Here is a 14389-nt window from a genome sequence, read left to right on the forward strand (position 1 = left end):
TTGATAATTTTGACCATAGTTTCTTTCCCTAGTTCCTCTTTCTATTTTTTCTTCCTGCACTACAATTGTGGTTTTTCCCCAGTACTCCATGGACACGTCTCTTGTGAAGTTCACCAATAACCTACACGTTATTAAATCCAGTGATAAATACCCTGTCCTCACCTTCTTGCACACCCGCTGAAGTGATGGTTCTATCTTTCTTAGACACACTGGAATGTAGCGCTCTCCTGCTGCACTTGCCTGTTCCTTCTTAGTCTCCTTTGCTGCTGCTTAGTTACCTGACCCCCTACGACTTAGACCCTGTTCGCTCCTCTTTACATGCTCACTTTTTAGAGGATCTTATCTAGTCCCATGGCTTAAAAGCCGTTTCTATGCTGACGACTTCCAAGTTTATTTCCAGCTCTTATCTCACTTCTGAACTACAAATTCAGTGCAAGCTTCTTAAACATGGTATGTCTGAAATTAATTTTCTAAATTTTCCCTGAAATCTGCTTCTTCTGGACTCCTCCCCATTTTAGCTGGTAAGAACTCTCTATCTTTCCAACCGTTTAAGCCAAAACCTCAGTGTTATCCTTGAGTCTTCTTTCCCTTTACACCACATTCAGTCCATCAGTAAATCCTGTTGGATCTACCATGACGTTACATCTAGAACGTGACCACTTTTCACACCTCCACTGCTTCCTCCTTGGGCCAAGCCATAATAATATCTTACCTAGTTTATAATGTCCTAACTGGCTTCCTGACTTCCTCTCCTGTCCATCCACAGTCAAAGTATATATAGACAAACTAGCCATTTGCTAGCAGGCAAGACCTGGAAGCTGTGGGTTTGCAACCAAGTGTCTGTCTCGATAATAACAGGTTTTGCTGAGTAGATGAAAGTGCTCTGTAAAGAAGCCTCAAATACTATTTGGGAGAAAAGATGGAAGTGGGTCATCTAGGAGTTATGTGATATGGTCAGTCAGGGCTGGCTTCACCAGCAAGCATCCTGTGCCAATGCACAAGGCCCTGAACCTAGAAGGGTTCCAGACTTGCTTTCGTATCTCCCGTTATCACCTTGAAATTCTTAATAATCTTTGAACAAGGGGCCTTGCATTTCTACTTTGTGCTGAGCCCTGCAGATCACGTAGCTGGTCCTGTGGTCAATGCCACACCCTGGTATCTGACAGCAGGAATTCAGAGGAAAAAGTAAATCTTGGAATCGTTGCAGCAGAACAAATATCTAATGATTGATTATGAAAGAATGTGAAAATAAAACTTAGAATCTTGTTTTCTGGAAAGATGGCAGTGATTTCCATGAAGAACACAGTAGAAAAGGAGATCTGTTTGAGAGAAAAAGAGAAGATCTCTATCAGCCAGAGGAAATGGGAGTTTGAGAATTTAATCCCTAAGGAAAGATGCGACAACAAAGACTAAACCTGAATCCTCAGAGCTGAGGCTGTATTTAGGGTAAAGAAATTAGATGAGATCACCAAGGAGTAAATGTATACAGTAAAGGTAAAAAGGAGAGATTTGGGGTGTCTATAACAGGGCTGGAACCAGGTAACATTACTATACAGTATTCTGTCTTTTTTTCTGAAGACTTATTCCCATACCAGTGAGTTTCTCTGAAAGAGCCAAGCCTGGTTTAAGCGTTCCCCTGGTGGAGCTAGGTGGGACCTCAGAGGTAATCTGGTACAACATCCAAACTTCAGAGATGAGAAACCCAAACCTCCAGAAAGCTTTAAAAAAAAGAATTCTGTTTCTTTTTCCCAACTGTTGAAATGTGCTGTCCAAAAATTAAAGAAAAAAAAAATCTTTGGCATCTGGTGATGGCAGAAAGAGACCTTGGGAAGTCCCTGGAGGTCCAGTGTTAGGACTCAGCACTCTCACTGCCAGGGTTCCGTTCCTGGTGGGGGAACTAAGATGCCGCAAGCCACCTTGATTTGACTGGCTACTGTCACACGACTGCTCTGCGGGCACCTCAACTCCTTTACTGTAAAAAGGATAATACCTCTCAAGCACATTTCTCCTCTTCCTTCCACTGTAGTTCAAGTTGATCACAGCCCAAGGGTGCCTGGCTGAGCATCTGAGGGCAGACTTAAGGCAGGCCGGTCTCCACTAACCTAGACTGGGGTTGGGCTCATCTGGCGACCACCTTTTTTGTTTCTAATTCGCCCAAAGTTTGTATTCCTGAAAAGCGGTGTTCTGAGTGTAAGAGATCAAGTCCATGAAGTGCCTGGCACAGACTAAGCTCTAAATAGAGAGAGAATTCTTATGAGGTCTGCACTGCACATTTATTATAGACTCATGAAGCTTGTAAGAAACACAAAACGGCAAACTAGAATTTATTGGTAATTCTTATAGAAAGGACACATCTTTTCTCAACACTTGCAATACTGCCCTGGATCTTACTGTAAAATTCTTGGAAACTGCCAGGATACTAAGATAACTATTTATAGCTCTGGTAGAAATTACTGCAATTGTTATTTAAGGATTCTGCGCTGCACTGGGAAAAAATACAGGGAAATGTCACTGGAGCCATCAAGTTACAAAATATCTTGAGTAGGAAAACTGTGCTTTCCTTTTTTTTTGTTTTTTTTTTTTTTAAACTGCGTTGAAGTATGGAGGACGGCTTCTTCCTTACCAGGGAAGAAAACTCATGGGTTTATTGTCAAACCATTTTCTTCTTCCAAAATTTCTAAACTAGCATCTAGCTCGTCTTTGTCAGCCAGGCACCACAACGGCCTTGGGTTAACATGTTCCAATCCCGTTCCCCCAACGGCGGCCACCGTGGTTAGAGAGGACTGGGTAAGGACCCGAGGAGGTGAGATGCGCGTTCGGCCCACGTATCCCGCAGAATCACGATTTCAAGCAGCGCTCTCTACAGGGGATTACGGGTAGGGAGGGTGGGGGGTGGCTCATTTCTCTGACGTCGTCTACACCCTGAAAAGCTTGTCGCTCGGGTGACTGGGCACCCCGACAGGTCAGATGAGGTCACAAGGGTTCGCCACCTGACTGCACCCTACAACTACCCAGGGAGCTTTCAAAAAATACCGATGTCCACTGACACCGGGACGAACTAATCTGCCTGTCTGGAGTACGGGGCCCGGCATAGGTATTTCGTTAGTACCACGAACCCCAAAGGTAGTACTAACGAGGGCCAAGTGAGCCGGCCTCAGGGGCGCGCCGCGACCACCACGTGGGTGGGGAGGACGCACCGGCCGCTATGGCCCGCCTACCCCGCGCCTCTGACGCACCACGCTTGGCGCAGGCGCACAGGAGCCGCGGCCCGCCCAGGTGGGCGCGTGTGCCGCTCCCTGATCTCTACCGAGGCACTGTGTTCCAGCGGGAGCTCGTTGCAGGCGGTGAGGGCCCGCCTCCCAGCCGGGCAGGAGGCGTGGGCATGGAGCTGGCCGCCGTCGCCAAGCCCCGGGCCCGCGCCGCTGCCTAGGGCGACCCGAGGGACGCTGCCTAGGGCGCGGCTCCGGGGACCCGTGCGGCCTGTCACGGCCCGGCGCTGCGCGGATGGCCCTGCTCCTGCAGCCCGTGCTCGCCGTCCTTCTTCTCCTCCTGACCGCCGCTTTCAGGTGCCAGGAGCAGGCCCAGACCACCGACTGGAGAGCCTCCCTGAAGACCATCCGGAACGGCGTTCACAAGATAGACACGTACCTGAACGCCGCCTTGGACCTCCTGGGAGGCGAGGACGGGCTCTGCCAGTATAAGTGCAATGACGGTGAGGGGAACCCCAGGCCCTGCGAGGCCCGTGCTATCAGGGCTTTTGAGGGGGACCGAAGTCGTGGAGGTGTGAGATGCCGGCCAGACCTTGACGGTGTCCTCTGGCCCTGGGAAAACTTAACCATCGCTAGATTCGTGCCATTCTTGTGATTGAGAAACCTGCTGACGAGTTCACGCCACTATTGTTAGAATGTGAGAGATCGCCTGAGAGCGTACTCTCCGTTGTTTTCGTTACGTCTGATTTTCTTTTGTTGTTGTTGTTGAAATTGCATGAAAGTTGCCTAAGAACTTAGTGACATAGCGTCATGGGGATGGAGTGAAACAGACTGATTTTATTTAGCGCCTTTAAATTAGTCAGCTGAACACGCAAAACATACCAGGAATTTTAAAGTCATGCTTTTTTAACTTTCTCAAGAATTGGTTTAAATTTTTTTTTCTGCAAAGCTACAGACAATAAATTGCGACCTTTGTACAGACTTTTGGTGTACTTTACTGTTGAGAAAGAGTTCTGATTAATAGGAAATGATTCAAGCAGTACTTAACAGGAATTTTCTTTCCTTAGATACCAGTGACGCTGCCTCCTCATTGTTGGTTGCTATTAATATTATTCTTTTGATTTACTTTTTCAGTTTTACACTTTACTTCTGTTTGAATCTGAGAACTTGTTTGGTGGCGTTGTTGGTGATTAATAATTTAGTATTTCAGGCAGAGATCTTTCTTTTGAAGCACTTGACTTTTTTGAATGCTTAGATGTCGTAATAGTTCAGACAAAGTACTTGGGCTTCTTTTTTGAATTTCAAAATGCTAAGAAAGTAATTGGGAGATCATGTTTCCGATAAAAGTGGACAAGGTTTGGGCCTAGTTAATTTAATGCTTGGCAGCCCAAAATAATAGGGAACTAAAGGACTTTAGAGGTAAAACTGGACTATACGTAGGTGAATTGAAAAGGGACCTCTGTCATGTGAAAACGTGATGCAACATGTGGTCATAATTTCTAGTTTTCTGTTAATGGAGGTAAAGAATGAACTATATCTTGTATGCTATGAACTGCTATTTCATTCCTTCTTAAATGTATGCCTAAATGTTACCATCAGTGTTCAATCAGGAAGGATGTTTTTGTCCTTGTAGAGCTTGTTAGGAGGAATAAGTGAGTAATTTGAAGATTAAATGGTTGCCTTTCCTGAGGCAGATGTCATAGTTTTACTTAGTCATCCCCATTCATTAAACAAATACCTGAGTGCCTGCTATGTGTCAGGCATTGTACCAATTGGAGATTTGGCAGTGAACAAAACTGACAGAATTTCTGTCCATGGAGCTTACCTTCTGGTGGGGAGAGACAGTAAACTAAAGAATAAGTAAAACAAGCCAAATCTGCAGTGTGTGTAGATCTGAAGTGGGCCATGGCTTTCAGAACAGTACAGCAGGGGGACCGTCAGTGGCGGTGTTGGGAGGCGTTAGTTTACTCTTTTAAATAGGTTGGGGGAAGGCCTCACTGATGAGATAATATTTGAGAAGAAATCTGAAATGAGGAAGGTGGCACTGTGATGATCTAGGGAAAGAACAATCCAGGCAGAGGGAACAGCAGGTGTAAAGGACCAGAGCTGAAATGCCAGTCAAGGATGATTCTGAAGGTGTTGGCCTGAGCCAGAGGAAGGATGTAGTTGCCGTTTACTGAGATAGGAAAGACTTGGAAGGATCAGTCCTCATAAATTTATTATGAGTCAAGCGTTCTAGAGTTTATTTAGTTTAGTTTATTACATTTAAAATATCTCTGAAGTTAAATGGATACTATTCTTATTAAAAATATTATTTTAATATTTCCTTTTTCTTAATCCTCTTCTCTTCCACAAGCCTCACAAAATTTACCATTTGGAGTTTAGAGCAAGGTCTCCAGCATAAAAAACACAAGTGAACTCGAGAATTTAGGAAACGGTATGCTTCAGTGAAAACCTTTTAGTACTTAGTAAGTACTGTCTGCTCATAGGACTATGGTTCCAAGTCACCGTGTTGATAATTCCAACATAATGAAGATTGATCTTTAATTGCTGTTACTTGAGAAGTCTCCCTGGAACACTATCTCAACCTTTCCTATATTTTGGAATGTTAGTGACCAAATCAGAACCAAACAGAAACAGACAAATCTCAAAATTAAAGGAGCGTGGTGATGAAGGGGTGTTTAATAGTCGCAGTAAAGAGGTCAGGGGAGCCTTAAAAAAAAGACTTAACGGAGGGAGAGGTGTCGGATTAAAGGGCCCAGATTGGTTGCATTCATTTATCTTTGCTCTAGTGAAGGACCAGCATTATGGAGACTCGCTCCTTCTGGCCATCCTCCCTAGGGTGGGAACAAGGCTTTATGGAGAATGAAATAAAGTTACGTAGGGGAGCAAATTTAATGATCACTGTTTTTTTCTTTTAACTTTTTTCTCGCTGACAGCAGAAAAAAATGAGGAAGAAAATTTCCCAATCTCCTTGAAAAATAGAAAACAAAATTGGCTTGTAAAATGTTTTTAGGATTATGAATAAGTATTCAATTCATTCAGTAATTGATATCTTAACAGGATCCCTTTGGCTGTTGTGCTCAGAATAAAAAGGGTCGAGAGAGGTGGGGGAGCAAGAATGGAGGCGGAGTGACAGGTGCAAAAATTCAGACCAAACGTGGTGGTAGTTTTGTTCAGGGTGGTGGCAATAAAGGTGGTGAGAAGTGGTTGGATTTGGGGTATATTTTGAAGGAAGAGCCTAAAGCATTTGCTAATGGCTTAGAAGGAGGGTGTGAGTAAACTAAAAAAGGATTCCAAAGTTTTCAGCCTGAATAATTGTAAGGATGGAGTTGCCATTAACTGAAAGCGGGGGTGGGGTGGGGGAGGTGAACATGGAAAAACTAGTTTTCGGTTCATTAGGAAAAATAACAGCATATTTGTATGCTTTTGAGAATGATTCAGCAGAGAGTAAAAACACTAATGAGGGAGAGAGGAAGGAGAATTATTGGAGTCATGTCCTTAGGTGAGAGGAGTGAGTTCTAGTACATAAATAGATTGGCCAAGAGCAGAGAGGATATGGGCACAGATGCCGGTTAGGTGGGTAGTGTTCAAGTTATCCTCTCATTGCCTTGTTTTTCTCAGTGAAATAGGGATCGAGGTCATCAGCTGAGTGAGAAGGTGGGAATAGAAGTGTTGGAGATTGAGGAAAACAGGAAAGTGAATGTACTAGAAAAATTAAGTAGCATAAGGGCCTTTGGAGATTAATAATCAGGAATTTAAAGTTTCAAGTGTTTGGGAAAGCAGGTTGGAATTCTGTACGGCTTCATACAAAACACAGTGATAAGATCTCTCTGTGACCCAACAGGCTTCCCCTCATGCTTCTCATCCGTTTCAATATCTTTCAGATGAAGGAAATTGGTCTGTTGAAGGTATTTACACCAAATTAAGAAAAATATGTAGAAAAGAGCTATCGTTGTCTCAGTCCAGGAGAATCTGTAGATTTCAGCTGCCCATACAGATGATAAAATATAAAGCATCAAGATAAGAGCAGTCGCGTAGTCAGAAAGTGAAATCGATGAATAGTGTTTCCATGTAGTTGTACGTAGTGGATTTGGTTTTTGTTTTGTTCTGTTTTATTTGGCAGCGCCCTGTGGCATGTAGGATCTTAGCTCCTGACCAGGGATCAAACCTGCGCCCCCTGCAGTGGAAGGGCAGAGTCTTAACCACTGGAGCGCCAGGGAAGTCCCTGGTTTGTTTTTAAAACTCTTATTCCTATCTCATTTTTTTTTTCTTAGCTTTCTGTACAGAAAAGCTAAGAGATTGTAATTTGTAATTTCTGCTTACAAATTCTAGGGGACGGTGACCCCAGCACATCATGGATTTTTGGTTTGACTCTGATGTTTCTTCTACTGTTGAGTTTTTGCTTGCTTTGTGTATTAGTCTGCCCAGGTTGCTATAATAAAATACCACAGACTGCGTGATGTAAACAACAGGGGTTTATTTCTTACAGTTCTGAAGGCTAGAAAATCCAAGATCAAGGTTTAGCCAACACTTTTCTGTGGTGAGAGCTCTCTTCCTGGCTTGCAGACAGCTGCCTTCTTGCATGGTAGGGGCAGCAGGTGAAGGGAAAGTAAGTTCTCTGGTGCGTCTTCTTATAAGGGTACTAATCCCGTCATGAGGGCCCTACCCTCGTGACCTCGTCTAACCCTAATTACCCCCCAAAGGCCCTATCACCAAATACATTGAGAGTTAGGGCTTCAGCATATGATTTTGACGGGGACACAGTTCGGTTCATAGCACTTAGTAAAAACTGGCACCAGTAGAAATGCTAAATATTTTTAATGATCAGTGGATTATAACACCTTTTATAACAACACTTAAAATGATATAAATGCAGTTGTAATCATGGTATCCATATCAACTGAACCATTTTTTCTTTTTTTAACTCTTATTTATTTTTTAATTTTTATTTTACATTGGAGTATAGTTGATTTACAATGTTGTGTTAGTTTTAGGTGTACAGAAAAGTGATTTCGTTATGCATATACATACATCTATTCTTAGATTCTTTCCCCATATAAATTATTACAGAGTATTGAGTGGAGTTCCCTGTGCTATACAGTAGGTCCTTGTTATCTGTTTTATATATAGTAGTGTGTATGTGTTAATCCCAACCTCCTAATTTATCCCTCCCCCATCTTTCCCCTTTGGTAACCATAAGTTTGTTTTCTAAGTCTGTGAATCTGTTTCTGTTTTGTAAATAAATTCATTTGTATCATTTTGTCTGACTTTTGTCACTTAGTATGATAATCTCTAGGTCCATCCATATTGCTGCAAATGGCATTATTTCATTCTTTTTTATGGCTGAGTAATATTCCATTGTACATATGTACCACATCTTCTTTATCCACTCATCTGTCGATGGTCGTTTAGGTTGCTTCCATGTTTTGGCTATTGTAAATAGTGCTGCAATGAGCATTAGGGTGCACGTAACTTTTCAAAGTATGATTTTCTCCGGATATGTGCCCAGAAGTGGGATTGCTGGTTCATATGGTAGATCTATTTTTAGTTTTTTTAAGGAACCTCCATACTGTTCTCCATAGTGGCTGTACTGATTTACATTCCTACCAACAGTGTAGGAGGGTTCCCTTTTCTCCACATCCTCTCCAGCATTTATTGTTTGTAGACTTTTTGATGATGACCATTCTGACCACTGTGAGGTGATACCTCATTGTAGTTTTGATTTGCATTTCTTTAATAATTAGTGATGTTGAGCATCTTTTCATGTGCTTTTTGGAGAAATGTCTATTTAGATATTCTGCCCATTTTTTGATTGGGTTGTTTGTTATTTTTGTATTGAGCTGCATGAGCTGTTTGTATATTTTGGAGATTAATCCCTTCTTGGTCACATCATTTGCAAATACTTTCTCCCATTCTGGGGCTTGTCTTTTCATTTTGTGTATGGTTTCCTTTGCTGTGCAAAAGCTTTTGAGTTTAATTAGGTCCCATTTGTTTATTTTTGTTTTTATTTTCATTATTTTGGGAGGTGGATCCAAAAAGATATTGCTGCAATTTATGTCAAAGAGTGTTCTGCCTATGTTTTCCTCTAAGAGTTTTATAGTATCCAGTCTGACATATAGGTCTGTAATCCATTTTGAGTTTATTTTTGTGTATGGTGTTAGAGAATGTTCTAATTTCATTCTTTTACGTGTAGCTGTCCAGTTTTCCCAACACCACTTGTTGAAGAAACTGTCTTTTCTCCACTGTATACCCTTGCCTCCTTTGTCATGGATTAATTGACCATAGGGGCATAGGTTTATTTCTGGGCTTTCTGTCCTGTTACATTGATGTATAAGTCTTTGTGTCGGTACCATAGTGTTTTGAATACTGTAGCTTTAGAGTATAGTCTGAACTCAGGAAGCCTGATTCCTCCAGCTCAGTTTTTCTTTCTCAGTATTGATTTGGCTGTTGAGAGTCTTTTGTGTTTCCATACAAATTTTAGAATTATTTGTTCTAGTTCCATGAAAAATGCCATTGGTAATTTGATAGGGATTGCATTGAATCTGTAGATTATGTTGGATAGTAGAGTCATTTTGACAATATTGATTCTTCCAATCAAGAACAGGGTATGTTTTTCCATCTGTTTGTGTCATCTTCAATTTCTTTCATCAGCATCTTATAGTTTTCAGAGAATATATCTTTTGCTTCCTTAGGTAGGTTTATTCCTAGGTAATCTTTTTGTTGCAGTGGTAAATGGGATTGTTTCCTTCATTTCTTTTCCTGATCTTTTGTTAGTGTATAGAAATGCAACAAATTTCTGTGTATTAATTTTGTATCTTACAATTTTACCAAATTCATTGATGAGCTCTAGAAGTTTTCTGGTGTCATCTTTAGGATTTTCTGTGATGTATAGTATTATGTCATCTGCAAACAGTGACAGTTTAACTTCTTCTTTTCCAATTTGGATTCCTTTTATTTCTTTTTCTTCTCTGATTGCCATGGCTAGGACTTCCAAAACTATGTTGAATGAAAGTAGTGAGAGTGGACATCCTTCTCTTTTTCCTGATTATAGAGGAAATACTTTCAGCTTTTCACCATTGAGTATGATGTCAGCTGTGGGTTTGTCATATATGGCCTTTATTATGTTGAGGTATGTTCCCTCTATACCCACTTTCTGGAGAGCTTTTATCACAAATGGGTGTTGGATTTTGTCAAAAGCATCTGCATCTGTTGAGATGATCACATGGTGTTTATTCTTCAGTTTGTTAATGGTGGTGTATCACACTGATTGATTTGCAGAATTAAAAAAATCCTTGCATCCCTGGGATAAATCCCACTTGATTATGGTGTATGAGCCTTCGAATGTATTGTTGGATTTGGTTTGCTAGTATTTTGTTGAGGATTTTTATGTCTATGTTCATCAGTGATATTGGCCTGCAATTTTCTTTTTTTGTGGTATCTTTGTCTGGTTTTGGTATCAAGGTGATGGTGGCCTCATAGAATGAGTTTAGAAGTGTTCCTTCCTCTGCAATTTTGGAAATAGTTGCAGGAGGATAGGTGTTAACTCTTCTCTAAATGTTTGATAGAATTCGCCTGTGAAGCCCTCTGGTCCTGGACTTTTGTTTGTTGGGAGATCTTTAATCACGGTTTCAATTTCAGTGCTTGTGATTGGTCTGTTCATATTTTCTGTCTCTTCCTGGTTCAGTTTTGGGAGATTGTACCTTTCTAAGAATTTGTCGATTTTATTGGCATATAGTTGCTTGTAGTAGCCTCTTATGATCCTTTGTATTTCTGTGGTGTCAGTTGTAACTTCTCCTTTTTCATTTCTCATTTTATTGATTTGAGCCCTCTCCCTTTTTTTCTTGATGAGTCTGGCTAAAGGTTTATCAGTTTTGTTTATCTTCTCAAAGAACCAGCCTTTGGTTTCATTGATCTTTTCTATTGTTTTCTTCATTTCTATTTCATTTATTTCTGCTCTGATCTTTATGATTTCTTTCCTTCTGCTAACTTTGGGTTGTTTGTTCTTCTTTCTCTGGTTGCTTTCGGTGTAAGTTTAGGTGGTTTATTTGTGATTTTTCTTGTTTTCTGAGGTAAGATTGTATTGCTATAAACTTCCCTCTTAGAACTGCTTTTGCTGTGTCCCATAGGTTTTGGATCATATTTTTGTTTTCATTTGTCTGTAGGTATTTTTTTTTATTTTAGTGGTCATAGTCTCCTTTAGTATAAACCAATAGGTATAACTTCATATAATTATATGAATATAATTTCATAATGTCTGTAAGTAGTTTTTGATTTCCTCTTTGATTTTTTCAGTGATCCATTGGTTGTTTAGTAACATATTGCTTACCCTCCACATTTTTGTGTTTTTTACAGTTTTTTTCTTGTAGTTGATTTCTAATCTCATAGTTTGTCAGAGAAGATGCTTGATACGATTTCAGTTTTCTTAAATTTACCGAGGCTTGCTTTAGGGCCCAGCATGTGATCTATCCTGGAGAATGTTTCTTGTGCACTTGAAAGGAATGTGTATTCTGCTTTTGGATGGAATGCTCTATAAATATCAATTAAGTCCATCTGGTCTAATGTATCATTGAAGGCCTGTGTTTCCTTATTGACTTTCTGTCTGGATGATCTGTCCATTGATGTAAGTGGGGTGTCAGAGTCCCCCACTATTACTGTGTTACTGTTGATTTCTTCTTTTATGGCTGTTAGCATTTCCCTTATATATTGGGGTGCTCCTATGTTGCGTGCATATATGTTTATAATTGTTATATCTTCTTCTTGGATTGCTCCCTTGATCATTATGTAGTGTCTTTTGTCTCTTGTAACACTCTTTAAAGACTGTTTTGTCTGATATGAGTATTGCTACTCCCACTTTCTTTTGATTTCCATTTGCATGGAAAACCTTTTTCCATCCCCTCACTTTCAGTGTGTGTGTGTCCCTAGATCTGAAGTGGGCCTCAAGACATGGGTCTTGTTTTTGTATTCATTCAACCAGTCTATGTCTTTTGACTGGAGCATTTAATCCCTCTACATTTAAGGTAATTATCGATATCTATGTTCTTACTGCCGTTTTGTTAATTGTTTTGGATTTGTTTTTGTAGGTCTTTTTTCTTCCCTTCCTTTTTTGTTCTCCTGTCTTGTGACTTGATGGCTATCTTTAATGTTGTGTTTGGATTCCTATTTTGTCTATGTGTGTCTATCTATTGTAGATTTTTGGTTTGTGGTTATTATGAGGTTTTGCTATAGCAGTCTATACATATACAAGATTGTTTTAAGTTGGTCTCTTTATTTCAAATGCACTTCCTGTATCCTGCATTTGTACTCTCCTCACGATTGCTGGTTTTTTTGTTTTTTGTTTTTTGTTTTTGTGGTACGCGGGCCTCTCACCACTGTGGCCTCTCCCACTGCGGAGCACAGGCTCTGGATGTGCAGACTCAGCGGCCATGGCTCACGGGCCCAGCCGCTCTGCAGCACGTGAGATCTTCCCGGACCTGGGCACAAACCCGTGTCCCCTGCATCGGCAGGCGGACTCGCAACCACTGCGCCACCAGGGAAGCCCAGCTGGGTTTTTTTGTTTGTTTTTTTCTTTTAATTTATTTTTGGCTGTGTTGGGTCTTTGTTGCTGCACACGGGCTTTATCTAGTTGCAGCGAGTGGTGGCCACTCTTCATTGTATTGTGCGGGATTCTCATTGTGGTGGCTTCTCTTGTTGTGGAGCATGGGCTCTAGGCTTGCGGGCTTCAGTAGTTGTGCCACATGGGCTCAGTAGTTGTGGCTTGGGGGCTCTAGAGCACAGGCTCAGTAGCTGTGGCGCACAGGCTTAGTTGCTCTGCGCCATGTGGGATCTTCCCGGACCAGAGCTTGAACCCATGTCCCCTGCATTGGCAGGTGGATTCTTAACCACTGTGCCACCAGGGAAGCCCCACGATTGCTGGTTTTGATATCGTATTTGTGTGTGGATGATTTCCTATCTTTACTGTGTGTTTGCCTTTACTGGTGAGCTTTCCTGCTCATGATTTGCTTGATTCTAGTTGTGGCTTTTTCTTTTCCACCTAGAGAAGTTTCTTTAGCATTTCTTGTAAAGCTGGTTTGGTGGTGCTGAATTCTCTTAGCTTTTGCTGGTCTGTAAAGATTTTGATTTCTTCCGCGAATCTAAATGAGAGCCTTGCTGGGTAGAGTATTCTTGGTTGTAGGTTTTTCCCTTTCATCACTTTAAATATGTTGTGCCACTCCCTTCTGGCCTGCAGGATTTCTGTTGAAAAATCATCTGATAACCTTATGGGGATTCCTTTGTATGTTATTTGTTGCTTTTCCTTTGTTGCTCTTAATATTTTCTCTTTGTCTTTAATTTTTGTCAATTTGATTAATATGTGTCTTGGCATGTTTCTTCTTGGATTTGTCCTGTATGAGACTCTCTGTGCTTCCTGGACTTGATTGACTATTTCCTTTCCCATGTTAGGGAACTTTTCAACTATAATCTCTTCGAATATTTTCTCATACCCTTTCTTTTTCTCTTCTTCTTCTGGGACCCCTATAATTCGAATGTTGATGCCTTTAATGTTGTCCCAGAGGTCTCTGAGACTGTCATCATTTCTTTTCATTCTTTTTTCTGTTCCATGGCAGTGATTTCCACCATTCTGTCTTCCAGCTCACTTACCCGTTTTTCTGCTTCATTTGTTCTGCTATTGATTCCTTATAATGTATTTTTTTTAATGGGACTTAAAATAAATCCAAATTCTTTTTTTTTTTTAATTTATTTATTTTTGGCTGTGTTGAGTCTTTGTTGCTGTGCGCAGGCTTTCTCCAGTTGCAGCGAGTGGGGGCTACTCTTCCTTGTGGTGCGCGGGCTTCTCATTGCGGTGGCTTCTCTTGTTGCAGAACACCGGCTCTAGGCTCGCGGGCTCAGTAGTTGTGACTTGCAGGCTCTAGAGTGCAGGCTCAGCAGTTGTGGCGCATGGGCTCAGTTGCTCCACGGCATGTGGGATCTTCCCGGACCAGGGCTTGAACCCGTGTCCCCTGCATTGGCAGGCGGATTCTTAACCACTACGCCACCAGGGAAGTCCCCTAATGTATTTCTTAGTGCATTTATTGTATTGTTGAACTCTGTTTGTACTTTAATTCTTCTAGTTCTTTGTTAAAAATTTCTTGTATATCCTCGATCTGTGCTTCCATTCTTTTTCTGAGATCTTGGATCATCTT

At 41.2% G+C, this 14389-nt stretch overlaps 1 protein-coding gene across 2 annotated transcripts in view; it reads left to right on the top strand.

Annotated features, from left to right (window-relative positions):
- Window positions 1-3312: 3312 nt before the first annotated feature.
- The window catches only part of PLA2G12A (phospholipase A2 group XIIA), a 117207-nt gene continuing 106130 nt past the window's right edge, over window positions 3313-14389 (top strand). For both annotated transcript variants that reach the window (XR_014326188.1, XM_082838816.1), the window contains exon 1: window positions 3313-3712. Coding sequence is in view for 1 of the 2 variants with exons in the window: in XM_082838816.1 (XP_082694942.1) it covers window positions 3505-3712 (208 nt within the window). In the remaining variant the exon portion in view is untranslated. The remainder of the gene's footprint in view (window positions 3713-14389) is intronic.

The sequence above is a fragment of the Leucopleurus acutus genome (assembly GCF_964270905.1).
Source record: "Leucopleurus acutus genome assembly, chromosome: 4".
In the NCBI taxonomy this organism is placed as follows: Eukaryota; Metazoa; Chordata; class Mammalia; order Artiodactyla; family Delphinidae; genus Leucopleurus; species Leucopleurus acutus.